General features: G+C 54.1%; 10 protein-coding genes across 10 annotated transcripts; 5 read left to right on the top strand and 5 right to left on the bottom strand.

Annotated features, from left to right (window-relative positions):
• Positions 1 to 383: 383 nt before the first annotated feature.
• B0H18DRAFT_869403 (peptide N-acetyl-beta-D-glucosaminyl asparaginase amidase A-domain-containing protein) lies at positions 384 to 2801 on the top strand (the record flags this gene model as incomplete). The annotated part of the gene is made up of 14 exons (XM_048040017.1): positions 384 to 529; positions 587 to 613; positions 678 to 698; positions 749 to 840; positions 897 to 923; positions 976 to 1131; positions 1185 to 1315; positions 1367 to 1447; positions 1499 to 1617; positions 1669 to 1713; positions 1766 to 2186; positions 2244 to 2367; positions 2419 to 2508; positions 2563 to 2801. 14 exons carry the CDS (start codon positions 384 to 386, stop codon positions 2799 to 2801), a joined length of 1719 nt encoding a protein of 572 aa, XP_047898903.1.
• Positions 2802 to 3168: 367 nt separating this feature from the next.
• B0H18DRAFT_869290 (FTHFS-domain-containing protein) lies at positions 3169 to 6581 on the bottom strand (the record flags this gene model as incomplete). The annotated part of the gene is made up of 12 exons (XM_048040002.1): positions 3169 to 3224; positions 3277 to 3381; positions 3436 to 3498; positions 3558 to 3862; positions 3915 to 4333; positions 4383 to 4847; positions 4894 to 4943; positions 4993 to 5057; positions 5101 to 5283; positions 5334 to 6077; positions 6129 to 6467; positions 6532 to 6581. The coding sequence occupies 12 exons, from the start codon at positions 6579 to 6581 to the stop codon at positions 3169 to 3171; spliced, it is 2844 nt and encodes a 947-aa protein (XP_047898902.1).
• Positions 6582 to 7028: 447 nt separating this feature from the next.
• B0H18DRAFT_1114861 (GrpE-domain-containing protein) lies at positions 7029 to 7846 on the top strand (the record flags this gene model as incomplete). Its single annotated transcript, XM_048033173.1, has 2 exons — positions 7029 to 7292; positions 7352 to 7846. The coding sequence occupies 2 exons, from the start codon at positions 7029 to 7031 to the stop codon at positions 7844 to 7846; spliced, it is 759 nt and encodes a 252-aa protein (XP_047898901.1).
• B0H18DRAFT_496658 (phenylalanyl-tRNA synthetase) lies at positions 7745 to 9652 on the bottom strand. The gene is made up of 5 exons (XM_048038311.1): positions 9501 to 9652; positions 8552 to 9450; positions 8221 to 8498; positions 8096 to 8169; positions 7745 to 8045 (listed from the first exon to the last, which is right to left on the bottom strand). The coding sequence occupies exons 2-5, from the start codon at positions 9438 to 9440 to the stop codon at positions 7961 to 7963; spliced, it is 1326 nt and encodes a 441-aa protein (XP_047898900.1). The 5' UTR covers positions 9441 to 9450; positions 9501 to 9652; the 3' UTR covers positions 7745 to 7960.
• Positions 9653 to 12810: 3158 nt separating this feature from the next.
• On the top strand, positions 12811 to 13608 carry B0H18DRAFT_979515 (uncharacterized protein; the record flags this gene model as incomplete). Its single annotated transcript, XM_048044402.1, has 1 exon — positions 12811 to 13608. A coding segment is annotated over exon 1 (290 nt), but the record flags the coding sequence as incomplete, so codon positions are not given.
• Positions 13609 to 13812: 204 nt separating this feature from the next.
• B0H18DRAFT_1114859 (uncharacterized protein) lies at positions 13813 to 15218 on the top strand (the record flags this gene model as incomplete). Its single annotated transcript, XM_048033172.1, has 7 exons — positions 13813 to 13851; positions 13904 to 14101; positions 14173 to 14425; positions 14480 to 14576; positions 14620 to 14866; positions 14931 to 15035; positions 15090 to 15218. 7 exons carry the CDS (start codon positions 13813 to 13815, stop codon positions 15216 to 15218), a joined length of 1068 nt encoding a protein of 355 aa, XP_047898898.1.
• Positions 15219 to 15360: 142 nt separating this feature from the next.
• B0H18DRAFT_1082751 (uncharacterized protein) lies at positions 15361 to 16541 on the bottom strand (the record flags this gene model as incomplete). The annotated part of the gene is made up of 3 exons (XM_048031580.1): positions 15361 to 15777; positions 15829 to 16407; positions 16500 to 16541. 3 exons carry the CDS (start codon positions 16539 to 16541, stop codon positions 15361 to 15363), a joined length of 1038 nt encoding a protein of 345 aa, XP_047898897.1.
• A 181-nt stretch (positions 16542 to 16722) lies between these two features.
• On the bottom strand, positions 16723 to 18414 carry B0H18DRAFT_979509 (uncharacterized protein). The gene is made up of 7 exons (XM_048044401.1): positions 18275 to 18414; positions 18178 to 18206; positions 17863 to 18126; positions 17643 to 17809; positions 17447 to 17588; positions 17266 to 17393; positions 16723 to 17215 (listed from the first exon to the last, which is right to left on the bottom strand). The coding sequence occupies exons 1-7, from the start codon at positions 18339 to 18341 to the stop codon at positions 17044 to 17046; spliced, it is 969 nt and encodes a 322-aa protein (XP_047898896.1). The 5' UTR covers positions 18342 to 18414; the 3' UTR covers positions 16723 to 17043.
• Positions 18415 to 18592: 178 nt separating this feature from the next.
• B0H18DRAFT_979507 (uncharacterized protein) lies at positions 18593 to 20447 on the bottom strand. The gene is made up of 8 exons (XM_048044400.1): positions 20272 to 20447; positions 20049 to 20212; positions 19914 to 19994; positions 19694 to 19866; positions 19462 to 19638; positions 19242 to 19406; positions 18969 to 19188; positions 18593 to 18909 (listed from the first exon to the last, which is right to left on the bottom strand). Exons 1-8 carry the CDS (start codon positions 20395 to 20397, stop codon positions 18720 to 18722), a joined length of 1296 nt encoding a protein of 431 aa, XP_047898895.1. The 5' UTR covers positions 20398 to 20447; the 3' UTR covers positions 18593 to 18719.
• A 141-nt stretch (positions 20448 to 20588) lies between these two features.
• On the top strand, positions 20589 to 21945 carry B0H18DRAFT_1082748 (18S rRNA biogenesis protein; the record flags this gene model as incomplete). The annotated part of the gene is made up of 8 exons (XM_048031579.1): positions 20589 to 20725; positions 20768 to 20850; positions 20900 to 20944; positions 20993 to 21075; positions 21126 to 21197; positions 21250 to 21374; positions 21430 to 21744; positions 21777 to 21945. The coding sequence occupies 8 exons, from the start codon at positions 20589 to 20591 to the stop codon at positions 21943 to 21945; spliced, it is 1029 nt and encodes a 342-aa protein (XP_047898894.1).
• Between the last annotated feature and the right edge of the window lie 16 nt (positions 21946 to 21961).

Genomic DNA, 21961 nt, shown 5'->3' with positions numbered 1-21961 from the left:
TGTGGGCCAGATCGCCATGCTAATACGATGTCTCGTCAGCGCGAGTCAGTAGACCATCCACGCTGGTTTTTTTGCGCGCTCAGCTCCCGTATATATACGCTCTCGCCATACAACTTGCTATCGTGGCCATGCAGCACGAAGGCCCACCGAATACTTTCTTTGGCGACGGCGCGCCGTATAACGGCGTATTCTGTTCAATCCGCTCCCACTGTTGCTATCTCGGGCCTGACCACATGCGTGTCCTCGACAGTTCCCACTGAGAAGCAACTGAGAAGTCTTCCCATCATCATTTTCGGCAAGCGATATAAACCCGAGATACTTACAGCGATGGACAGGACGCCTCGCAGACGCCTCTGCTCGGTTTCCTTGGTTGACTTTGCGCGATGTGGACATGGCTTGTGCAGAGTCTGGGCGCAGGCCTCCTCCTCGCGCGGGCGTCGTATGCGGCGGTACTTGTGATTTCCAGGTCGCGCAGCCACCCCGTTGCTAGTGCCTCGAGCGCTCAGCAGTGCACCATACAGATCCTCGAGTGCGTGCCAGATGCAATCCATGCATCCCATCTTGCTAAAGCAGTTGTACTTTGAAGGCGTACATTCGGGAATTCTTACGGAGAGTGAGTAATATTTGTGAATGATTGAAGTCAATGATGCTCATGCCTTTCAATGGGCGTGTTGCAGTCCAGAGATTGTGCAATACACGTACGTCATAGCGCGACCAACTTGAGCGGACTGAGCTCAAAGAGTTCTAGTCCACCGACGGATTGTGGGGCAGTCGGTTCGTGGGCTGGCATCAGTCTCAACTTTACTGTGACTTCCAACGGAACTCAGTATGACCGGCTGGGTGAAATTCGCCTCCTTTTGGATATCATCCGGGCCAGTGCTTATACTCTTCTTCAGGAATTTTCACCTTCCAAAACGTCGAGAGTCAGTTTTGTGGTACTGGGGACGTTCTGAAGATATCCTGACTTATCCACAGTCTGGCGAACCTCCACGCCGGAGCCTACTACGGACGGTATTATTTGGACATACCTCAAGGACGCGACTCGCTACCTTCCGCTCTTTTCGGAACCGGGTACCTTCATTTTGGAACTAGACAACATACTTGCGACTGGGCTCAACGGCCAGTATGCCAGTAAGTGCTGCGGCCTTCTCATCAAAGTGATTTATGCATGTGTGAGGATTCAGCTACGCTCACTGCCACGTTCTACGCGTCGTCCGACGAGTATCCGTCAGCACCTCGGGCTAACACAATCATCCCTGTGACCACGCTTGCTAACAATACTGGGGACGACGCATCCGTCCCTCCTACCTTTTCTGTACGTTGCTATTCCTGCACCGCGACTTTTCTCAGTGACAGGCCCACCTAGTTGAATGTGACTGTCCCGCAAAATGCCGTTGCAATCTATGCTGAGCTGTACGCATCTGGTAACGGCAACGAAGAGTTCTGGGTACGTGTCGACAGGGTGCGGGACGCAGTAGTTAGCTGACAGCCCCGCTAGTATTACAACGTGGCCAATGACTACTTGGGTGACCTCCCAAGTGGCCTCACCTACGGCAACGGACCATTTCGTGAGGTTCGCATGCTCGTGGATGGTCAAGTAGCCGGCGTAGCGTTCCCGTATGTCACTCCATGGCGAGAAATTCGAGGAGCCTGACTCTGCTTGTCTAGATACGCTGTAATCTTCACAGGGGGGATCTCACCCACAGCCTGGAGGTCAGTACTCCTTAGTGCGTCTCGTTTTCCTCGTAAAGACAAATTTCTCTAGGCCCATCACGTCATACGGCGCCCTGGACCTCCCAACCTACTTCATCGACCTCACGCCCTTCGTACCCGTCCTCACTGACGGCCAGCCGCACAACATCAGCATCGATGTTGTGTCGGCCGAAACCAACCATACCATCAACGACAATTGGTATGTATCGGGTAACCTGCAGGTGGTGACGGACTCGTCGTCAGGCCCAACTACTGGCAACATCACCGTGTACAATGTGGAGCCATATGCTGAAACGTCGACTACGGGAACTGTCGGCGACAACGGCGATTTGACAGTCACTGTGACTGCTAAGCACAGCATCCAGATCCAGTCAGAGTTCACGAGTGGGAGCGGACAGCATACCTCCGTCATCTGGACGCAAGACCTGGAGTACTCCAACACGCAGTACTACCTGGACAACTTGTTGGTGAACGTGAGTGCCCGCAAGACAGAACGAGTGTTCGTGACCTGAGGCTTTGCACCATTGTAGAATGTCGCGCAAACCGCCACGGGCTCCTTCCTGTCCACGCACAACGGGGTCCCGGCATTGAGTGATGACTTCTCCTACCCCCTGTACATCAACATGACCTACTTGGATGACAATTACGACTCGTGTAAATACTCTCTCACTGCACATGACTATTCGCTCACGCGATATGTATTAGGGACTGCCGATTTTGACCATTCATACAATCGCGTCTCCTCGCCGAGTCCCTTCATCCTAGGATCCACGATCAATGAGCGGCAGGTTGCAAGTGAGTTGTCCTGGAGCCTACCGCGCGGATTTCTGGCGCTGATATCTTCCACAGCCTCGTACTTCGTCGTTTCGTCCAACGGCAACTACGGCAATGGCACGAACAACAACACATTCAACTATGTCGATTCCGACGGTGACACGTACTGGCGGAACGTCGGCGCTGCAGACAACAATGTCACTTATGACAGCATCGGCGGTTCGCTTTCGGGCAGCAGTCCCTTCATGCTTCCGCTGTCCGCCCCACTGTCACAGGGAGTGATGGCTAAGCCGAGGCTGCCAGGGGGAAAGTAGTACGGACGATGACTTCTACTTCCATTTTGCGGACAAAGTAGGACAATGCATCGGCATCATCAGTGCAGCAGACATATGTACTGCGATGGCCCGACATCTGGAATTCCTCGTAGGATTCTACATACACATGACCTACACGCACAACTGGTGTAACAACTCCCGCTCCGGCATCCACTACGTCCCATTCTCTCGGCGTGCTCTCGAAGCTGAAGCCCCGCCATGACACACTGACTACAACAGCTCGCTGGGGCGATGAAGCCCGCCTGCGCTCCCGTGTTGAACGGTATGCAGTCCCGTGTTGAGACGGTGTATTGCTTGTCTAGAGCCGATCTGATGAAGATGGAGTCTAGCGATCTTGTTTGTGCGTCTAGAACAGGCCGACAACCCTGCCAGTCTCAGGGTCCAGGCCAACTTCCCAGAAGCCTACCATACAGTGAGCAGGTCTGCGATAGGCTGGGTTGCATTTGAAACATACCTGGACGTGTTCCAAGACCTGGCATTGTCTGCATGTCACCACACAGGGGATACAAGAACCCTGCACCGGCCGACAAGCGAACCTCACGAATGGGAACAGTGAAGCCTGGCGGGACGCATTCAGTGCTGTACTGATTCGTCGGACCATGATTGGACTCACCGGACGCAACGTTTTTCTTCTTCGGGTCGTGAGAGAACGAGTACTGTGTCTTGGCCATGCAAACTAGTCGAACAAACCATGGGTTATCAGACGTTCACTGGTCCAAGGGGATATCTACTCACTGGTGAGGTCGCCGAAGCCTTGACGAGTGTAAGTCTCGATTTGCTTCTGCGCAGCCTCGCTCAGGTCGATACCATCTGCGCCGTAGACTTCCTTGCAGATTGCTAAAATCTTGTCCGCGATCGGAAGATTGAGGTCGTACAGGAACTTGAAGTCAGACGGCCCTTCGCAGGTCGCGATGACGGCCTCAGCCAACGCACGCGCGCCGGCACCACCTTCTGCCCAGTGGTTGCTGACAACCGCGGCATCGGCACCTCCGGCGAGCGACTGTTGACGGACGAGGTCAAGTTCGGCAGGCGTGTCGGAGCTGGCAGCGCTCCTCAGCTTACGATTTTAGACCACGAAACAGGACTACTTACGAGAACTGGTTGATAGCGACAATAACCTTCAAGCCGAACTTCCGCGAGTTCTGGATGTGCTTGACGAGGTTCTTGCAGCCCTCCTCCAGAGTTCCCAGATTTTCCTTGGTGTACGTCTCGTGAAGCGCCTTTCCAGGGGTCACGTCTGGTCCTCCGCCATGCATCTTCAACGCACGGGTCGTCGCAACGATGATGACTGCATCAGGCTTCAAGCCACTGGTTCGGCACTTGATGTTGCAGAACTTCTCCAGTCCCATGTCAGCTCCGAAGCCACCTTCTGTCAGAACATATCCGACACGGTCCGACGAATCGCCCTCTTCAGTGCCAGCCAGCTTCAAAGCGACTCTGTCCGCCAAGATGGAAGAGTTACCGTGCGCGATGTTGGCGAACGGTCCGGCGTGTACGAAGACGGGAGTACCCTACAATACTCTCAGTATAGAATTAACATTGCCGGGAAGTTTGCCATACCTCCAAGGTCTGCATCAAATTTGGCTTGATCGCGTCCTTCATGAGGACAGCCAGAGCACCGCCGACACCAATGTCGTCAGCAGTGATAGGGTCCCCGCGCTTGCTCGTAGCGACGACCATCGCACCGAGCCGCTCACGCATGTCCTCGAGACTCGTCGTCAATGCCAGTACCGCCATACACTCACTGGCGACGGAGATGTCGAAGCCTGTAACACGCTCATGACCCTGCTCGCTCGGTGCTTGACCGACAGTAATCTTCCGGAGGAAACGGTCGTTGACGTCGAGGACACGGTTCCAAGTGATGGTGTCGGTGTCCACGTCGAGGCGCGCAAAGCGGTTAATCTCCTCTGGCGTGAGGTCATCAGGGTTCGTCTTGTCGATGCCGAGCTTCTTCAGACGCTTGAACATAAGAGGTGCGAATTCACGCTTGCCCTTTTTGGCAGGGACGAGACGTGAGTACAGAGCCTGGCGGAGAGTGAGATACATTCATATGACTAGCATGACGCATTACCTTGTCAGACTGGGTGGCCTCATGGAACATACGGGCATCCAATGCGGCAGCTATATTCCATATCAGCAATAAGTCTGTGGCATGACTCAATGCACTCACCGAGCAAGTTGTTTGCTGCGGTAACAGCATGGATGTCGCCGGTCAAATGCAGGTTGAACTGACGACTATTGATTCAGATGATGCTAGACGTAACATCGGTAAACGCACCTCGTCCATGGGATGACCTGGCTGTATCCTCCACCAGCCGCGCCGCCCTTGATACCGAACGTAGGACCCTGACTAGGTTGACGAACGCAAGCAAACGCCGGACGACCGAGGTGCGCTCCAAGGGCCTGCGCCAGACCAATGGTCGTGGTGGACTTACCCTCGCCGAGCGGCGTTGGCGTTATACTTCTCGCATGTCAGAACCAGACAGTTACAATCACAGCACTTGAACTCACCCAGAAACGCAGATGTACTTGCCGTCTTTGCGATGGGCCAAGCGGTCCAAGACACCCAATTCCACCTTCGCCTTGTACTTGCCGTAGCTCTCGACCTCATCAGGTTGCAGACCGATTTCGTACGCAAGCTGGGCGACTGGCTTCGGCGTCTGGGCCATGGCGATCTCAATATCGCTCGGAACCTTGGCTAGGATATCCAATTTCAGGGGCTTCAGCTTCAGGTCGCGCTCCTTCTGCCAAAGGCGCTCGGCCGAACGAAGGGTATTCGCCATCAGCATTGCGACCGTCATCGGACCTACGCCTCCAGGTACGGGAGTGATGTAGGACGCGACAGCAGATGCGGAAGCAAAGTGGACGTCCCCGACGAGGCGCTGACCTGATTTCTTCGTGGCATCGGGGATGTAGTTCGTGCCAACGTCGATTACGACTGCGCCTGGCTTCAACCACGAGCCTTGGACAAACTCGGGCTTGCCAATTGCAGAGACGAGAATGTCGGCCGACCTCACGATTTCTGGAAGATTCTTCGTACGACTGTGACACTGAGTGACAGTAGCATCGCGGTTCCTCAGCATAGCTGCGACGGGGCTTCCAACTATATCGCTACGCCCAAGGACGACCGCCTGGGATCCAGCAATAGAAACGCCAGTAGATTCCAACAGCCGAATCACACCCGTGGGAGTGCATGGGGTGAACAATGGGTCGGACGCGCGAGAAGAGAGGTGTCCAATGTTATAGGCGTGGAACCTGCGCGAATCGCGTCAGTTATGCACATAATGCACTTTTGGGCACACGAACCCATCGACATCCTTCTCGGGGCTAACGGCCTCCGTGACAGTCCGCTCACCGTCAGCACCCACATGATCACCGAGAGGGAGCTGGACCAAGATCCCGCTGACGGTCTGTTCGTCATTCAGCTTCTTCACGATATCAACAACCTCATCGACCTCGGTTTCGCCAGGGATGGTGATGTGCTTGAAGTTGATGCCGACCTCCTCGGCGGCCTTGGCCTTCATGCGTACATACACCGCCGAGTCTGGACGCGCGCCAGCCTGTATGATGGCAAGCTGCGGCTGGAAGCGAGGATGCTGATCCTGCAGAGCGCGGATCTGCGCGGCGACCTCATCGCGGATCGACCTTCGTAGACACGAGCACGGAATGAGCAGATAGTACACTATGCTCGACGTCGTAACTCGCTTACTTTGCGATGGCAACACCGTCGATGATTTTTGCGCCTGCGGCTGAGGCCATCGTACGATGGTGGGGGTAAGAGGGAAGGAGCGGGTTAAACACCCTGAGAGATCGAAGAGAAATATATCGCATCGATTTCCTTTTGAGGAACTAGTATCGTACACGCGCTGCAGTGAGTGTTCCCAAGTAGTCTTGCCAGGCGACGACACGAGCGCGCGATAGCTGGATAGTACGGCGCTGGTGCTACGCGCGCTGCATGGGCTGGAGACGGTGACTCGGGGGATGTAGAAGAGAGTCTGAGACTCAGACCAAGACAGGCTCCAAATCGTATATAGAGCATCCACGGTAATATTCCTGAGACGCACGTGAACTGTCCCACGCCCGCCCTCAGCCAAAATTTGGGTACGCTTGCCGTCTCATTGCTCTCGTCAGACCGCTGGCGTCTTGTCCACCACACACATTAACCTGTCCCCTCGCCTCTTGCACACTAGCCCACGACTGCCCGCCATGAACAGCGCACAGGTCTTTCAAATGTTCCGCTCTTGCAGGAATACCGTCCCCGTCCGAGGAGCGACGAGAACCGCGCTGTCTGCCGCGCGCCGGAGAGCAGCCACAGCTGGCGTCCGGTACTACTCAGACGACAAGTCGGGTACAAGCGAGGCGTCCGAGGCCAAGGCAGAGGGGGAGGGCGAAGCTGCCAGCACATCGTCGGCAACATCGGAGATAGGGGAGAAGTTGAAGAAGAAAGAGGCTGAAGTCGTCGACCTGACTGTGCGCTGTCCGGCGTTGTGTCTTCTGTGCAATGCTGATTTGTCCTATCTTCCTATCAGAGCCGGTTACGGTATCTTCAGGCAGACTTCCTGAACCTGCAGCGTAATGCTGCGAGGGACAAAGAGCAAACGAAAGACTTCGCCATTTCGCGCTTCGCCTCCGACCTTCTCGAGACTGTTGACGTCCTTGCGCTCGCGCTAAAATCCGTCCCGCAATCCGCCCTCTCTTCCCCTTCATCCACCGGCGACGCGTCGTCACAGCCGTCCACCCCCGCAGCGCCGGCTGACAAACCGGCAGAGGCTCACCTTAACGAGTTATACACCGGAGTCGAGATGACACATCGACTGCTTCTGCAGACTCTCTTCAAATACAGCGTGAAGCCGTTCGACCCGACCGGTGACAAATTCGACCCGAACCGGCATGAAGCTCTCTACCAGGCGCCGATCCCTGACAAGGAGCCCGGCACCGTGTTTGACTGCCAAAAGATTGGGTACACGATCAAGGATCGTGTCTTGCGTGCAGCGCAGGTCGGCGTTGTACAAGACCGGTCATAGTCATGGTCGGCAGGGAGCGGAGGAAGATGCGATTGTCGTGTTTGTATAAGCAGCGCGATCGGTAGCAGGGTGGGGCTCTAGTAGAGCGTACATTACGGCATTGATGATATCTAATTAACGAACCTCGACTCCGAACTTTTCTTTGAGCTGTGTGATGACTCCAGCATGCAGGTCATTGGCTTCATCGTTTGACAACGACCTAGCGCGTACATCGTCAAGAGAGTACACTATGACAGGTTGGACACTTACTTGTCCATTGATCTGTAATTTATTCGGTAGCACCGACTCGTCCGCTGCGTCTTTGAATGAGTGAAGCTGTCAATCTGTGAGGAGGCTTAGTGAAGTAACACGTCGACAGTAGGACCGTGGCTCACCATCTTGACGTCTTCCGCCAGGTCGCCGACGGTATCCCTCACGAGGTCGAACACGTCATTGTCGTGTAGACCCTGAGAAGGTAGCCAGAAGCTGACGTCCCTGTAACATGGCGGATATTTTGAGTACGGCTTGAAGGTCGAGATCTTGCCCGGTATGAATTGGCCCAAGAAACGAGGGTCAGTCGACCAGAACAGCCGAATATCGGGTATCGCGAACAGAATCATGGCAATACGCTCCAGGCCCAAACCGAATGCCCAGCTCACGTCATGAGGGATATCTGGGGACGAAGTGAGGAGAGGAGGTTAAGATGAATTGCACTATGACTCTCACTGGCCAGTTGGAGGGTTCGCTGTTGAACCAAACCGCAGCCTAAAATCTCCAACCACTTGCCATGGAAGAACACCTCGACTTCGAAACTTGGACTAGTGAAAGGGAAGTACGCTTCGATCCAGCGCACCCGCAGCGGCTCCTCCGCTGAACCCGCGCGCCCGCCGAACAGCGCCAGCATGAGGCTGTTCAGCGACAACTTGAGGTTCAGGACCATACGTTCCGCGTGTTCTGTGGAATGGATGCCTGGTATTGGATTCGTAGAGGACGAATGCGGAACATCCTCGATGACGATGTTCGACTGCGCGAGGTGTGCCGAGAGACGTGCGTTGTCTGCCTCCGCCTCGTCCACGCCCTCCTGACTCGAGCTGAACACGCGAGCGCCCTCCATCTGGTGAAAGACAGGATAGTGCGTCGAGTCGACCTCGTCCCGACGATAGACGTCCGAGGTTAGTAGCCAGCGCCGGTCTCCCCGGGCGAAGACTTCCACTTCATGCGCCGACGTGTGCGTTCGGAGCATGAGACCATCGTTGATGTAATAGCTATCGCTGAGCGCACGACCAGGGTGGTCCGCTGGGAAACCTAAGTCGTCGAAGTTCTTCGCAGGCGTCACGATGGGAGAAAAGCCCGAGTGTGCGGTGAAGTTGCTGAAGTGTGACTCAATGAGAGTACGCAAGATACCAAGGGGATGTGACGGTTGTAGGTAGAGGTTGCGTCCAAGTTTTTCAATGATAGCCGGTGTGATGTTTGTCCTCTTGTCAGTTGGGTACTCCTTGCCAAGGACATTATTGATTGTCGGCCGACTGGCAGCAAGAGCGGACTGAAACCTTCGGTTCTCGAAGAAACGTAGAGGCCGTTTGGCAAGGCGAATCCGCCACAAGAAAGACAACATGTGAATAGGTCTGAATCGTTATCTTGGATTCCGCTAGTACACTGGAGGCACGACACGCACCTTGTTGGTTGACCACCTCTCTCAGGCTCCTACGTGCCGAGACCTACCCACCAGATCTGGTCTATGTGGTCAGAGAACATTGAGTGCGTACTACACAAAAAAGAGATATGTTTGCATGCGCACTGCCAACTCACGAAGTGGATAAAGCCAGAGGAAAGCTCGCGTCCTATAGCACGGCGTAAGAGAGCGCAAGTGGGCGTGACTGTTACGGAGACGCGTCTCGTCACTTGTGACCAGACGCGTATGCACGCGCCTCCGGAAGCACCCGACGACCCAGGACCGACCCTCAGGCCTCAGAAATGTCGACATTTTCATTCTCAGGCTGGTCCAGCTGGAGTGGCCGTAAACAGTACAGTATTATTTGGAACTTACAAAACCTGATACTTACTTAGCATATCAAGACAAAGACCATATGATCCAGCTAGAAAAGTCGCCAGGGACGGTGCGAAGAGGTCGACGAGGTAAACAAGCATAGCTACAATGAACAAGAACCTATGATACAAGTATATCCTTTATCCATTCAACGAAGGTCATCGAACGCGGGATTTTTTCCGGTGATGCAAGGTCCAGTATGGGTGACGGATCCTCACGCCAACAGATCCATCTTGTCAGGGTGAGCCATCTTTTTGGGGGAGCGCAAGCCGCTGCAGCGACAACGGACGACAAATGCGAGGTCCTAGATACATACATACCAATTGAAGAACAATGGCGAAGGAGTATGAAAGGACTCACAATGACGAGAGCTGAAAGCCTACGCCGGAGCTTATACACGGGTGGTCCCACAGGCAGCGCATTTTCAAGATTTACCAAGTCCTCCTCGTCGACCTCCTCAATGAGCGGCTGAAAGTGCCATGTCACGTCAACCCGTCAACTAGGGTACAGCATCTGTCAACAACAACAATATACTCACCAGAGGTGTCGGCTGCGCGACTACCGGATTTTCATCACCAGGACGAAAGTCGCCGACCACCTATAATGAGATAAGACTGAGGGCAGAGGGCAGGACTTTCGACGATCAACGCACGATCTTCGTTGTACGGTGCGACCACCTTGCATACGGGTGGTATCGCAGCGTGGAACTCTGACGTATGGAGGGAGCCGACTAGTGTCGCTGGCTGAGGCAGAGGGCGTAGGAAATGCAGAAACAGACAGCTGAAGCGGATGCATTTAGGGAGACTGATTTAGAGAATGTATAGTAGTTGGTCTGCAAGTGTTGAACGAAGGTGGAGAGCGAAGGAGGAAATGGTGGAGGAACGAAAGGAAGGGATGGGCCTCGGGAAAGGTCTGGGTGCCTCTATTATAACGGGTAGATTAGCGGCATCCAGGAGACGTAAAGTCGGCGCGTCGCATCAGGGCTTCTCTTTGCCCATTGTGGGCAAGGATGCTACCAGAGAGCGCGCGGAATGCTTCCGCGGCGCCCACGACGAACACTTGCTCCCGCTCCCGCGGCCTGGCAATCCTTCTTTAGTCTGCAGCATGGTCTTCTTGGGCACAGCGCAGACAGAGCTCTGAGTTCCTCGTGTCAAGCCAGTAGCACGTCTGCAAGATGGGAGCGGTGCTGCACCAGAGATGCCCGGTTTTGAACGGTACATGTGGTAGGCTCGGTTGTTAGCTCGGTCCAGGTGAGTGATCAACTGGGGGCTGCATTGATGGTCAACTACAACGAAACAATGTCAGCGTGGTTCACATTCCCGTGTCGTCACTTCGCATAGTTCCATATGCGATGAGGATCAAACGAGGGTGTTGGTCAAAATATTCGTGGTGCCATTCACTCTGCGTCGCGCGAATGATGTGGCAATACCCTGAGCGATGTGTGCTTGCGCACGAAACCCTCGTACGTCCCAGTAGAAGTGCTCGACACTACTTCTCTCTTATCCACCTGCTTCTGCCTAATAGCCCATTATTCTCCAAGGGAGATACACGTGACGTCGGGTCACAGTGTCACGTCATGCGCATATGAGGCGCTGCGCCGCTGAGAGTCAGGTAAGACTCAATCCATCATGAAGCAACCATCGAGTGCTCAAGCGGTGTGCCTCAAGCAGTTCAATCAACCAGGAAGTGCCAAAGCAAATGGGCAAGATCGGTGTGCATCCAGCCAAGCAATGTCGACGAGCCCCTGCATAGCGACTGCGCCCCAAGGAGTGATCACCAGCATATCAATAACACCCCTCTGTCCTTGGCACCAGAATAGAGGGAAGAAGCCAACGAAAACTCACTGATAAGATTGTCATGCCGTGAGCGTACAACGTATGCATTTTTATGTTGACATATGCAGGATGAGTGAGGATATCATCCTCGTCTGCGTGGTGCAGAAATGCGAAGCATTGGCTCCAGCAAGCGTCCAAGAGCTCGAGCCGGAAGCTAGACACGGTGAGCGAGTGATGCTAAATAGCCAAGTATCGGGAATGTCGTTGGCTGTTAAACAATACCGAGGGCAAGAATGACCGTCCATCTCGTTCCCCAGAGCGCACGCGATACAGTAGAAGCGCAGACAAGGAGCGACAATAACAGCGTTGTGTGTGCAAGAACGCAAGAGTTGCAGCATCCAGCGAGTGATACACCCAGTCGATTTGTCCAGACAAGAAAAGCCGGGCGGCGCGGCGGTCCCAGTGAACAGAATTAGGAGGCCGCATCCTCGTCGCTGGGCAGCTGTGATGGGTCGTCGACGTTATAGGAAAAAGGCCAAGATGAAGACGTGATGGAGGGACGACGCCGTTCGGTTTGGGGTCGTCGATACGAATCAACTCCGCCACGGCACGCGATATGTCCCCCGGGCCACCTGCCGCCCAGCTCGCTCGAAGACCGCATTTTCTGGCTTCCTACAACATCAGCACCGTCCAGAAAAATTCTGTGGCTTTTTCAACCGCTACTTCTCGGTCTACGGATTTCGGTGAACGGGGGCTGACACCACGTTGCACTTGCGGCACAGACCAAGCTTTCCCGGTCCAGTCAAGCCTAGTCAAGCGCGTCTCATCATCGCTTGAGTCTCCTACATCCCGACGACAGCTGCCATGCACATCCTCTTATCATCCTCCAGAACAACACCATCGTGGTCGTCTGTAGGATCTGGTCCTCAATGCCAACCCTCGCTGCAACCCGTCTATTCCGCACGTGTTGAACAAGACCCCTGCTCATCTCACCATCGCGACGTCCTCTTCTCCGACTCGGTTGACTACGTAAATTGCACTTGCCGTCCTCTATCGCGATTCCTCGCTAGTCGTCTTCTGATACAGGGAGCCACACATCAGCACTTTGCAAGAATGAAGCCCAGATCATGGTCGTTGGACGAGCGCGGTATGAGTCTCAGGAGGGTCGAGGGGGGCGAGGAAACCGGTGAGTCCGACCTTTGACTCGGGAAATATTCATCTGACATCAAGATGACCCGCTTTCGATAGCGCGATATGGCCTGCGATCCGTCAGGACACGGACGCACCCGCCCAGAGAAGTAGCCGTCGCAGACTACATGGGTTGAGACTATATATTCAACGAGGACATTGCCTGCGCTGCAGGCATGTACTGTACGAATGCCGCTTGGTATGTCATCCCGCTTTACTCCGCAAATGAAGTCCACTGTTTACCCGTCGTGTTCGTGCTGAGCTCGCGACGATGTGCAGGCATTGAACGAGGCGGAGTAACCCGACATCGGCGCGTCAAGTGAGCATCGTCGACGTCTAAACACATCATCGTTATTGCTGCCTTTACTTCCCTCTGCAATGACATATACTTGCTTGGAATGATACTCTGCATTTCTGCTGGTACGATATACAGTATGGCTCAAGTATGGCTTGCAGGTGTAGTCAATACACAGATCCCCACGCACGTCGGTGTAACCATCGATTGGGGCCCTGAACCTGCTCTGTTTGGACACTCACCAGTAGCGTCATTTCTGTGTTGGGTGCACACGGCGTACAATTGTCGTTGCGACTCGCGAACGCGGATGTACTGTATCATGAAAGTAAAAAGCATGTTAGCACACACGTCAAATTATGTAATGTCTAAGTCACTGTACTACCCATCCGCTGACCATAAACCTCGTTGACCCAAGCATTCACTTCCTGAGAGTACCGAGTATACAGAACTACATAAGTATGTATATCGCCTCTGTCGCTGTACAGTTGCTGTACAGTCTTCGAAGCGCCCCAGTCACGCGTAACATCGCGTCGGTGCGGGCGCCAAAAGCCACTTTATACACTACGGCGTTCCGTCATTGAACGGGAAGCGCTGCTCAGGTTTGCGACCGCTCAGCGACCACCACAGCCGACCTTGCCGTAGAAGAGCCTGAGTAACCTGGGGGCACGTCACAACCGGAACGATGCCGTTGAAGATCAAGCTTTCAAAGCAAACTTTACAGGTGAGATCCCTTCCGATTCAGCGCAGGCGTGTGGCTAACGCGATGGACGTAGGCCTCGGAGTCATCCCAATCCATGAGAGCAAGGAAACGGCGCGTGGATTCCGATGCAGAGCGTGATTACTCGCGAGAGGCTACGGAGGAACCAGTTCGTCCCCGGCCGAAGAGGTCCAGGACATACGAGACTACCGGAAGTGATGAGGCGGTCGTCAAAGACGAAGGAGACAACGACGCCGACGTCAACGTGGATGTTGTAGATGATGAACAGATACCGCCGCAGCTGCCCGGGATCCTTCCTCATCAAGTTCTCCCCCACCGACCAAGTCGTCGAGGTCGAGGAGAGGCTCGAAGTCCACTACGTCGGAGCGGAGAGGCAGTACGGCGAGCTCGAGCAAGCCAAAGCGCAAGACGCGGCAGGTCGTATGGACCGACGACGATGATGAGGTAGATCCCTCGGCCTCACCGCTGTGGACCCGGACGATGATGACTTCGAGCCCGAGCCCTCCGTCTACAAACGCGGTGCTGGGAAGGCCAAAGCCACGAAAGGGCCACGAGGTCCGGGCGTTCCAAGTCGAAGGTGGAGGAGAAGGAGATCGTCATCCGGGACGAGCGTAAGCTGCGTCCTCCCCAGACCCACCTACGCCCAAGGAGATGCCATCAGCGTCGCGAATACCTTTGAAGCGCGCGCCGTCATCTGAAGACGCAGAGATTCCTACTCAGAGCTCCGCGTCTGCCACCACAAACGGGTAGCGGATCCTGCCGTGAGGGCAGAGGATGCGGAGCCCCACCTCCCAAGAAACGCAAATTGCCTCCCATCAAGAAGAACAAGACTTCGACAACCTCCTCGACGCCTGCTGTTGCGAAACCGCCAACAACTGCACCTAAGGCCGACAGTGCCACACCAGCCAAGGACCCTGATGGGCCTGTGGGCGTAGCGGCGAGAAAGCCTGCGGCGGCCATGGGTGCTGCGGATTTCGATTTGCGAGATGCAAGCGTATATGCGTCTCTGTTCAATAAGGTACGTTTAGTTATGCGTTCACCACTAAGTGACTCATGCTAATCGGTTCCTTCTAGCCGTGAAGCAAATGCCTGATTCGGGTCTCAACCGGAGACAACGGGAGGAAGAGCGGAAGAAGGAATTGAATAGGATGCGTGACGAAGCAAGATCGAAACGAGCTGAAGAAACTGTACGTGGTTCGACTTCTCTCTTGACATTTGGCACTCACTTCGATTGCAACCAGAAACACGCGTTTGACTTGCAAGCACCGCATGACAAAATACTCCGCTTCGAGGAGAAACTGCGTGCTCATAGCTCCATCGCGATGTATCCCAACGTCCTGGGTGCATTCTGGAAGGATCCGCGGAGATGATCCTGCATAACCATCGGATGGTACTACTTATACAACACTGCTAATTTGCATCGGAGGCTGCGTAAGGCCCTTTCCCCAGTATACGGCAAGCTCCTGTGAATCGACGGCTGCAGAACCCAGTGACCAGCATACTATGTCGTATTCAGACTGAGCTCTCCTGAGCTAGTGAATCCCTGAGGCTACACGACAGCTTGTCAATTTGATCAAAGCACGTCACAAACCACTTCCGTATGTCCTTTTGAGCACCTTTTAACTCCGCTGGTGCACCTTCTGTGGCAACCCCTGCTATGTCCGGCGCCGATGGCAGTATTGGTGTAAGGGCCGAACGTAACCCTTCTACTGCGCTCGCTAATGGTGCGAGCGCAGAGGCGATGGCAGAAGGATCCTGGGGAGCATACAAGGTCGCGATGGTGTCTTCTAGAGCTACAAGTATCGCATGCGAATGAGATGGTAGGGAATCGAGTACGGGATTGCTTGTACGTTCCGGCGGTGGTTTCGCGAGAATGTCCAGTTGGACACGCTTATGCAACAGGGTAGTAAATCGCAGAAGCGGTTGTACCTGCACGCAGATCTTGTAAGTTATGTAAAACCCACGGAAGCAGCGACATACTTTTTTTGTACGCTCCATCTCTACCTCCGACATTTTCTTGGTCGAGCCCAACCCGAGATCGTCGAGCTCCTCGTCAAACTCATCTTCCTCGTCCGCCTCATCGTTGTCTTCAATCATGCTGGTGACATCTTGGACGGAATCCTCCAACATCCCTCGATCCGCAGCCCAACGCTTCTTCACCGCGGCGCGATTGTCCGCGGGAAGGTCGCGCTTCGCCTTGTCCACCAAGTCGTGCACCATGCCGGTATGTACGAGGTAATCCTCGCCTTCCTCCAGCAGTGTGTTCCCGAGCGCGCTCAGTGCGGAACATATTTCCCTCACGACTTGTCTGACGTCGGACGCCAGCGTGAGGCCGTGTGTTTTGAACAGCGTGGCGCATGTCGCAATCGCGGAGACATTTCCGATGAGGTCCTGGAGAGGTCCTAGCGAGGCCCTATATGCCGGCTGTTCAGCCCGGAGGCTGAGGGTAAGTTTGGTGGTTGCGGCATAGATGAGCGTAAGCAGCGACAGGAGGTCTTTATGTAGAACCGACAGTGCGGGGGTTGTTGATGATGATTCCGACGGATTCGAGGAATCGGCCTGTTTCAAAGCATCGACCGCGGCAGAGCATGTCTCGATCAATACCCGCAGTGTCGCTCGCGCTATTAGCTGGGGGAAGTCAGAAGAAGAACCGCAAGCATGTGACTGAGCTTGCCTTTCTCTTTGTCTGTCATGTTGACTTGCGGAAGAGTCAGAACTTTAGGAAAGGGTGTGTAGCTTGTGCGATCTGAGAGAAGGATCGCACAGCGGAAACTGGGGTGAGCCACGAGCCCATCGCGACCCCTCACATGATCAACCGCCGGTTGAACAAAATACAATACTCCTTCCCATGTCCTACGTTCCAGTCTACTTGTTTTGTCCCCTTCGGGGTGACATACGAAAAAATTGGAACGATACAGAGAAGATTAGCATGGCCCCTGCACAAGGATGACACGCTTTCCCGGAGTGGTAGACCTACGGGTCTCAATATTTATTTTGTTTCCTCTTTCGATGTCATTTGAGTGAGGTGTTGCACACCAGGCGGTATATCTGATTCCTGCCATATGACAATTGCTTGGGATCTGTCTGTGTGCACTCGATGTAGGACGAGTTGAGAGACATTGGCAACATCATAACACGGTATTACTGAGCATCATACACTATTGATACAAGAGAAGGGACAAGAACAACAAAACATCATGCAGCAACCTCCGCTGTGGACGACGCTGCTTTTCCTTTCGATGCGGCGGCACCTTTGCTCCTACCCCACTTGACATTTGCTGCAGTACCATCCAACTCGAACCCATTTGCCCAGGCCTGGGCGGCAGTTTCCGCGGACGCTCGGTCCTTGAAGTTGACGAAAGCACATCTGCGGAGATGAATCAGCATCCTGTGAGGACAAAATGTCGCTCAACCAACCTTGACTTTGCAACATGAACGATAGACTTTATGTGTGCTGGGTCGACACTAGGGAGCGATTGCACGACACGGGTGCGAACGCTCTGCTCAGTCGCGGAGGGCGGCAGTAATGTCAGAAACAAAGACACCTGATGAGGGCGTCAGTGACACCGAGAGCACAAGCAACCAGTGTGATACATACGATAGACTGGTCTTCAGGAGGTTGCAAACCCATCGACGACGCGTGCTGGGTCATGATTTTGTGTGCGACAGGATCGTTGCGACCATGATACCGATCTTGGATGTTCTGCTTCGAGAGCTCGTTGTCGACAGGCATCTCATGTCTGAAGCGGGATCAGCACCAACGCAAATAGCGAGTAGGACGACATAAAACGCGCCTGTATGGGCAGTCTGAGCCACGGTTACACTCCCCTTTCACAAAGAACGAACATATGCGTGGGCGATTGCGCTTGTAATAAGGGTCCGTACGCGCAAGCTGCTTCAACATATCTTTCCCCGCAGACGACGCTTTTCCTGAGTCAAGCAAGGACTTGTTCCCATCCAGCTGATGCTCCATCAGTAAGCTATAAACGACTGCTACCAAAATGCACCACGTACCTTGCCCTCAAGGTTTTGCGCATAGTACTCCCTATTGATCTCGCTCGTCGGGGCCTCATTCTGGATGCCCAGCGCTGTGTCCCTCACTTGCGTGGGCAAGCCGTATTCAAGATCCAGCAGACATGTCTGGCAGACATTCTTGATCTTCGCGCAGGTCTGGCAGATCACCGTCGTCTTGAAGCGCATGCCCGAGCCCGGATTCCAGCGGAAGACCGTGAAGGGTCGTGCGCATGTGCCGCAGGAGCGGCCGTATTCTTGTTTAGACTACACGGCTCGTCAACACATAGCCTATGCAACGAGGAGAACACGACGCACCATCCGCACGAAGGCATTGTCCCCCAAACCTAGAGTCCGTCCTATGTCAACATCCAACGAGCGCCTGGCACCTGGGTGCAAGGGGCTCGACACTTACATGTCTCACATAGGATGGGGAATTCACTTTGCTCCCATCCAGCCTTGTTGATGTCAAGCTTGGGCATGGCTGCTAGAGACGAACGGTGCAATCGAAGAAACCTTGGATAGACGGTGGCGGGTCCTGTGTAAGGATGAAAGTGGCGACTGCTCTGGTGAACGATATGCGCTCTCGCTTAGTCAGCGCATTCAGGCCGAACCATCCCCGAGCCCAGCTCGTTGACAAGCGATCCTGAAGCTGCCTTCAGCCTCAATATTCAAACATGACGACATGTTGCGTTTATTGGCATTAGGAATCGTCATTGGACTCAAACATGGTCTATGAATCGCAACTTATATACAGCCCTCGTCTCACGAGCAGTATCAGGGTAAAGTGACATCGATAGCAAAGAGTACATTGGCGTTCAAAGCTATTTGACACAGCAGTGCAAGGTTCGAACCAACATCTAGGTGTACTTTATCTTCAGAGTCAGGTCGAACGGCAGCGTGCTGGCCGTGACCGTAATGTAGTCACCCTCGCCTACCATTTCCGAGACTTTCTTCTCTAGGTTCGGACGTGTGAGTTCCTCGAGCTGCGGTGGCGCCTGGAAGTAGATCTGTTTCGTCGAAGTTGCCATGGATGGCTTCTTGATCTGGCTGTGAGACGTAGAGATCCATTGAGTTCTTATATGTGACCGAGACGACAATGCACTTACACATCCTGTCTTTCGAGCAACATATCTATCAGCTCCTGTACGGTCCGTTCCTTGCTGATGGTGATGTCGAGGGCCTGTCCGCCGCAGACGGGGCAGTCATCGCGCTTCTGGTGCTCGAAAGTGAAGGAGTAGACGCCGTCGGTTCCGATGAGCATGAAGTAGTTGTTAAGATAAGCCGCAGAGGATGTAGCAATCTTGAATGCTTCGTTACAACATGACGCTATGATATTTCTTAGTAAGTATCATATGGCGAACGGGTAGACCAACACATACCTGCGATGATAGCATTTGTAGAGGCGATTGCAGGGATGATGTTCTTGACGACACCCTGTGTGAGTGACCATGTCACACCCTCAATCTTGAATTCCTTCGCACGCGCAAGGGCCGTATTATAGAGCCAGCCGATATGTTCCGGGTCATCAGTGTCCATCTTCTTGTCTGGATGGTTGTTAATGGGCCTCCGTGGCTACATTGGCGACACAGGGTCACTTACCTTTGAACACGCGTGGCCACTCAAGGACGGATGCCCATTCTATGCAGTGTTCAGGTAGACGTGGTGTGTTGGCGATGGTACAGATGGGAAACGCGGTCGGCTTGTTCAACATGTCAAGGGAGCACTCGTAACAAGAAGTCACGGTCGGAAGAATGACACGAGCTTGACCCTTAAAGCCTTTGCCCACGAATTAGGCGTTTCCAGCGGACCCTGTGTGGTAATACTTGCGTACCTTCTGTGCCGCCGTCAATGAGGGGTTTCAAGCTCTCCGGCTCCTCAGGGTCGACCATGTTGACAAGAGTCGCGTTGATCCAACGACGAGCCTCTATGGAGTCTAGACCGCAGATGACGAGATTGAATTGCATGTAGTAATCGTCGTCCTTGTCCTGTATCTTTCCGAAATATCTGAGGCGACTTGAGAGAACAAGACTTCGTTTAAGAGACAAGCTTACGGAGTGACCTTGACTCCCGGCACACGATTCATGATGAACTCTGCTGCAACGATAGCTTTTGGCTTGCCGACGTCCTTCGACCTATGAGCAGGAGATACTCAATAGCCGATACAGAGCCGAAGAAAGAAGCTGTACCGGAAGAGGAATTGTCGGTTGAGGTTACTGATGTCGATCGTGTCCATGTCGATGACATGAATGTCTTTGAAGCCTGACAAAGCCAGATTCGCGAGGATCTCGCACCCCAATCCCCCTGCACCAATAACAAGAATCTTGGATGTCTCTCGCAGGAATTTCTTCACCTTTCAATTTAAATATCCGTCAGAATACGTATCCTTCCAGGATCAACAAGAAGAGGCACCTCTTCGCCCGCGAGGAAAGAGGGATCTGTGCGCGGTCCGGGTCTGTCAAGAATCTGGTCGACGTGATAGTAGCGATCTGCCCAGTCTGACGCGCTCCCATTGCTGAGCACCTGCGCGGTCGCCATCTCGCAAGCCAAAGAGGGTGGATATGAGGTGGACGAGGTTCGCGGAGGACGTGAGCGCTGTGGCACAGTGCACGCGTCAAGCGCGACACGTGTGAGACGCCCGTCCCGATGCAGATCTCGATCACCCTCGCTGAATGTCCAAAGCACGGTCCTTATTTTCCAGCCACCGCGACCTCTGCTCACTCGCAACCATGGCTCAGGCGGGCAACGTTCTTCACTTCAGCGGGCACCTTCACCTCAGACATCGCCTGGTGCTGTCTATTCTGAGTGGAAAGGCTGTGAAGATTGACCACATACGCTCGGAGGACAAAAATCCCGGGTCTAAGAGGTGCGCTGAGGCTCACATACTCGGAGGACCGTTAATTGATAGATGTTTCGCAGACTACGAGGTTAGCTTGCTCCGGCTGCTGGAACGCATAACGAATGGGACGGTTATTGAGATATCCGTGACAGGTGCGTCTTATGAGTGTCAAACCAAGCTTTGACTTATACATCTACACAGGTACTGCAATCCTGCTGAAGCCGGGTGTGATAGCAGGTGGACCCGGTGACCCACGATTGTCCCTTATCACGCTCAGTCGGATACTTCCTTGAGCCGTGATCATGCTCGCGCCATTCTCGAAGAGACCTCTGCAACTCACGCTACGAGGCATCACGTCTGATGACCGCGACCTCTCTGTATGTCTTGGTTTTGTGTACTTCCGTAGCATCACCTAATTCTTTCCCAGGCAGATCTCATTCGCACCATCACATTGCCACAGTTACAGCTTTTTGGCGTGTCCGACGGTCTAGAGCTGCGCGTATGTTCACATACTCGTACCACTGGGAACGTCTAATGAAGTGTACTGATAGATCAGGAAACGTGGTAGCCCACCGCTTGGTGGCGGTGAAGTCCAGTTCATATGCCCTAGTGTCAAGCAACTCAAGACGCTCGACCTCGTGGAGCGGGGCAAGGTTAAGCGGATACGCGGTATTTCGTGAGCCATCGTCTCCTCTGCGCTCGCATGTTGTAGTCTCACACTCGTCCAACAGACATGCCGTACGCGTCAATCCGCAGTTCTCTAACCGCATGATCGAAGCCGCCCGCTCAGTGCTGAATCGCTACATCCCTGACATCTACCTCTACTCCGACGTCTACAAAGGCGAGGATAGCGGCAAGTCTCCCGGCTATGGGCTTTCCCTCCTTTCCGAGACCACTACAGGGGCGATGCATTGCGCCGAAGCGCTCTCCCAGCCTGGCGTCGCACCCGAAGACATCGCCCTTCTCGCCACTCGTGCACTGCTGCAGGAGATCCAGAGGGGTGGATGCGTAGACAGCCACCATCAGATCCTCGTCCTGCTTTCATGGTGCTCGGGAGCGAGGATGTGGGTCGATGCAGGATGGGTGAGCCTACGGCGCGGACGATCCAATTTCTTAGAGATGTGAAGACGGCGTTCGGGACGACCTTCAAAATCGTGCCGGCGGAGAAGATTGACCCGGCGTCGACGGAGTTGCTCTACTCATGCTACGGGGCTGGTTACGTCAATGCCAACAGAACACTCTCATAGCCTTCGCGATGGATGC

The sequence above is a fragment of the Fomitopsis serialis genome, assembly GCF_022376445.1.
Source record: "Fomitopsis serialis strain Sig1Antser10 chromosome Unknown B0H18scaffold_5, whole genome shotgun sequence".
NCBI classification, from domain to species: domain Eukaryota; kingdom Fungi; phylum Basidiomycota; class Agaricomycetes; order Polyporales; family Fomitopsidaceae; genus Fomitopsis; species Fomitopsis serialis.
Note: the sequence above shows the minus strand (reverse complement) of the source record. Positions and strands in the feature narration are given on the sequence as shown.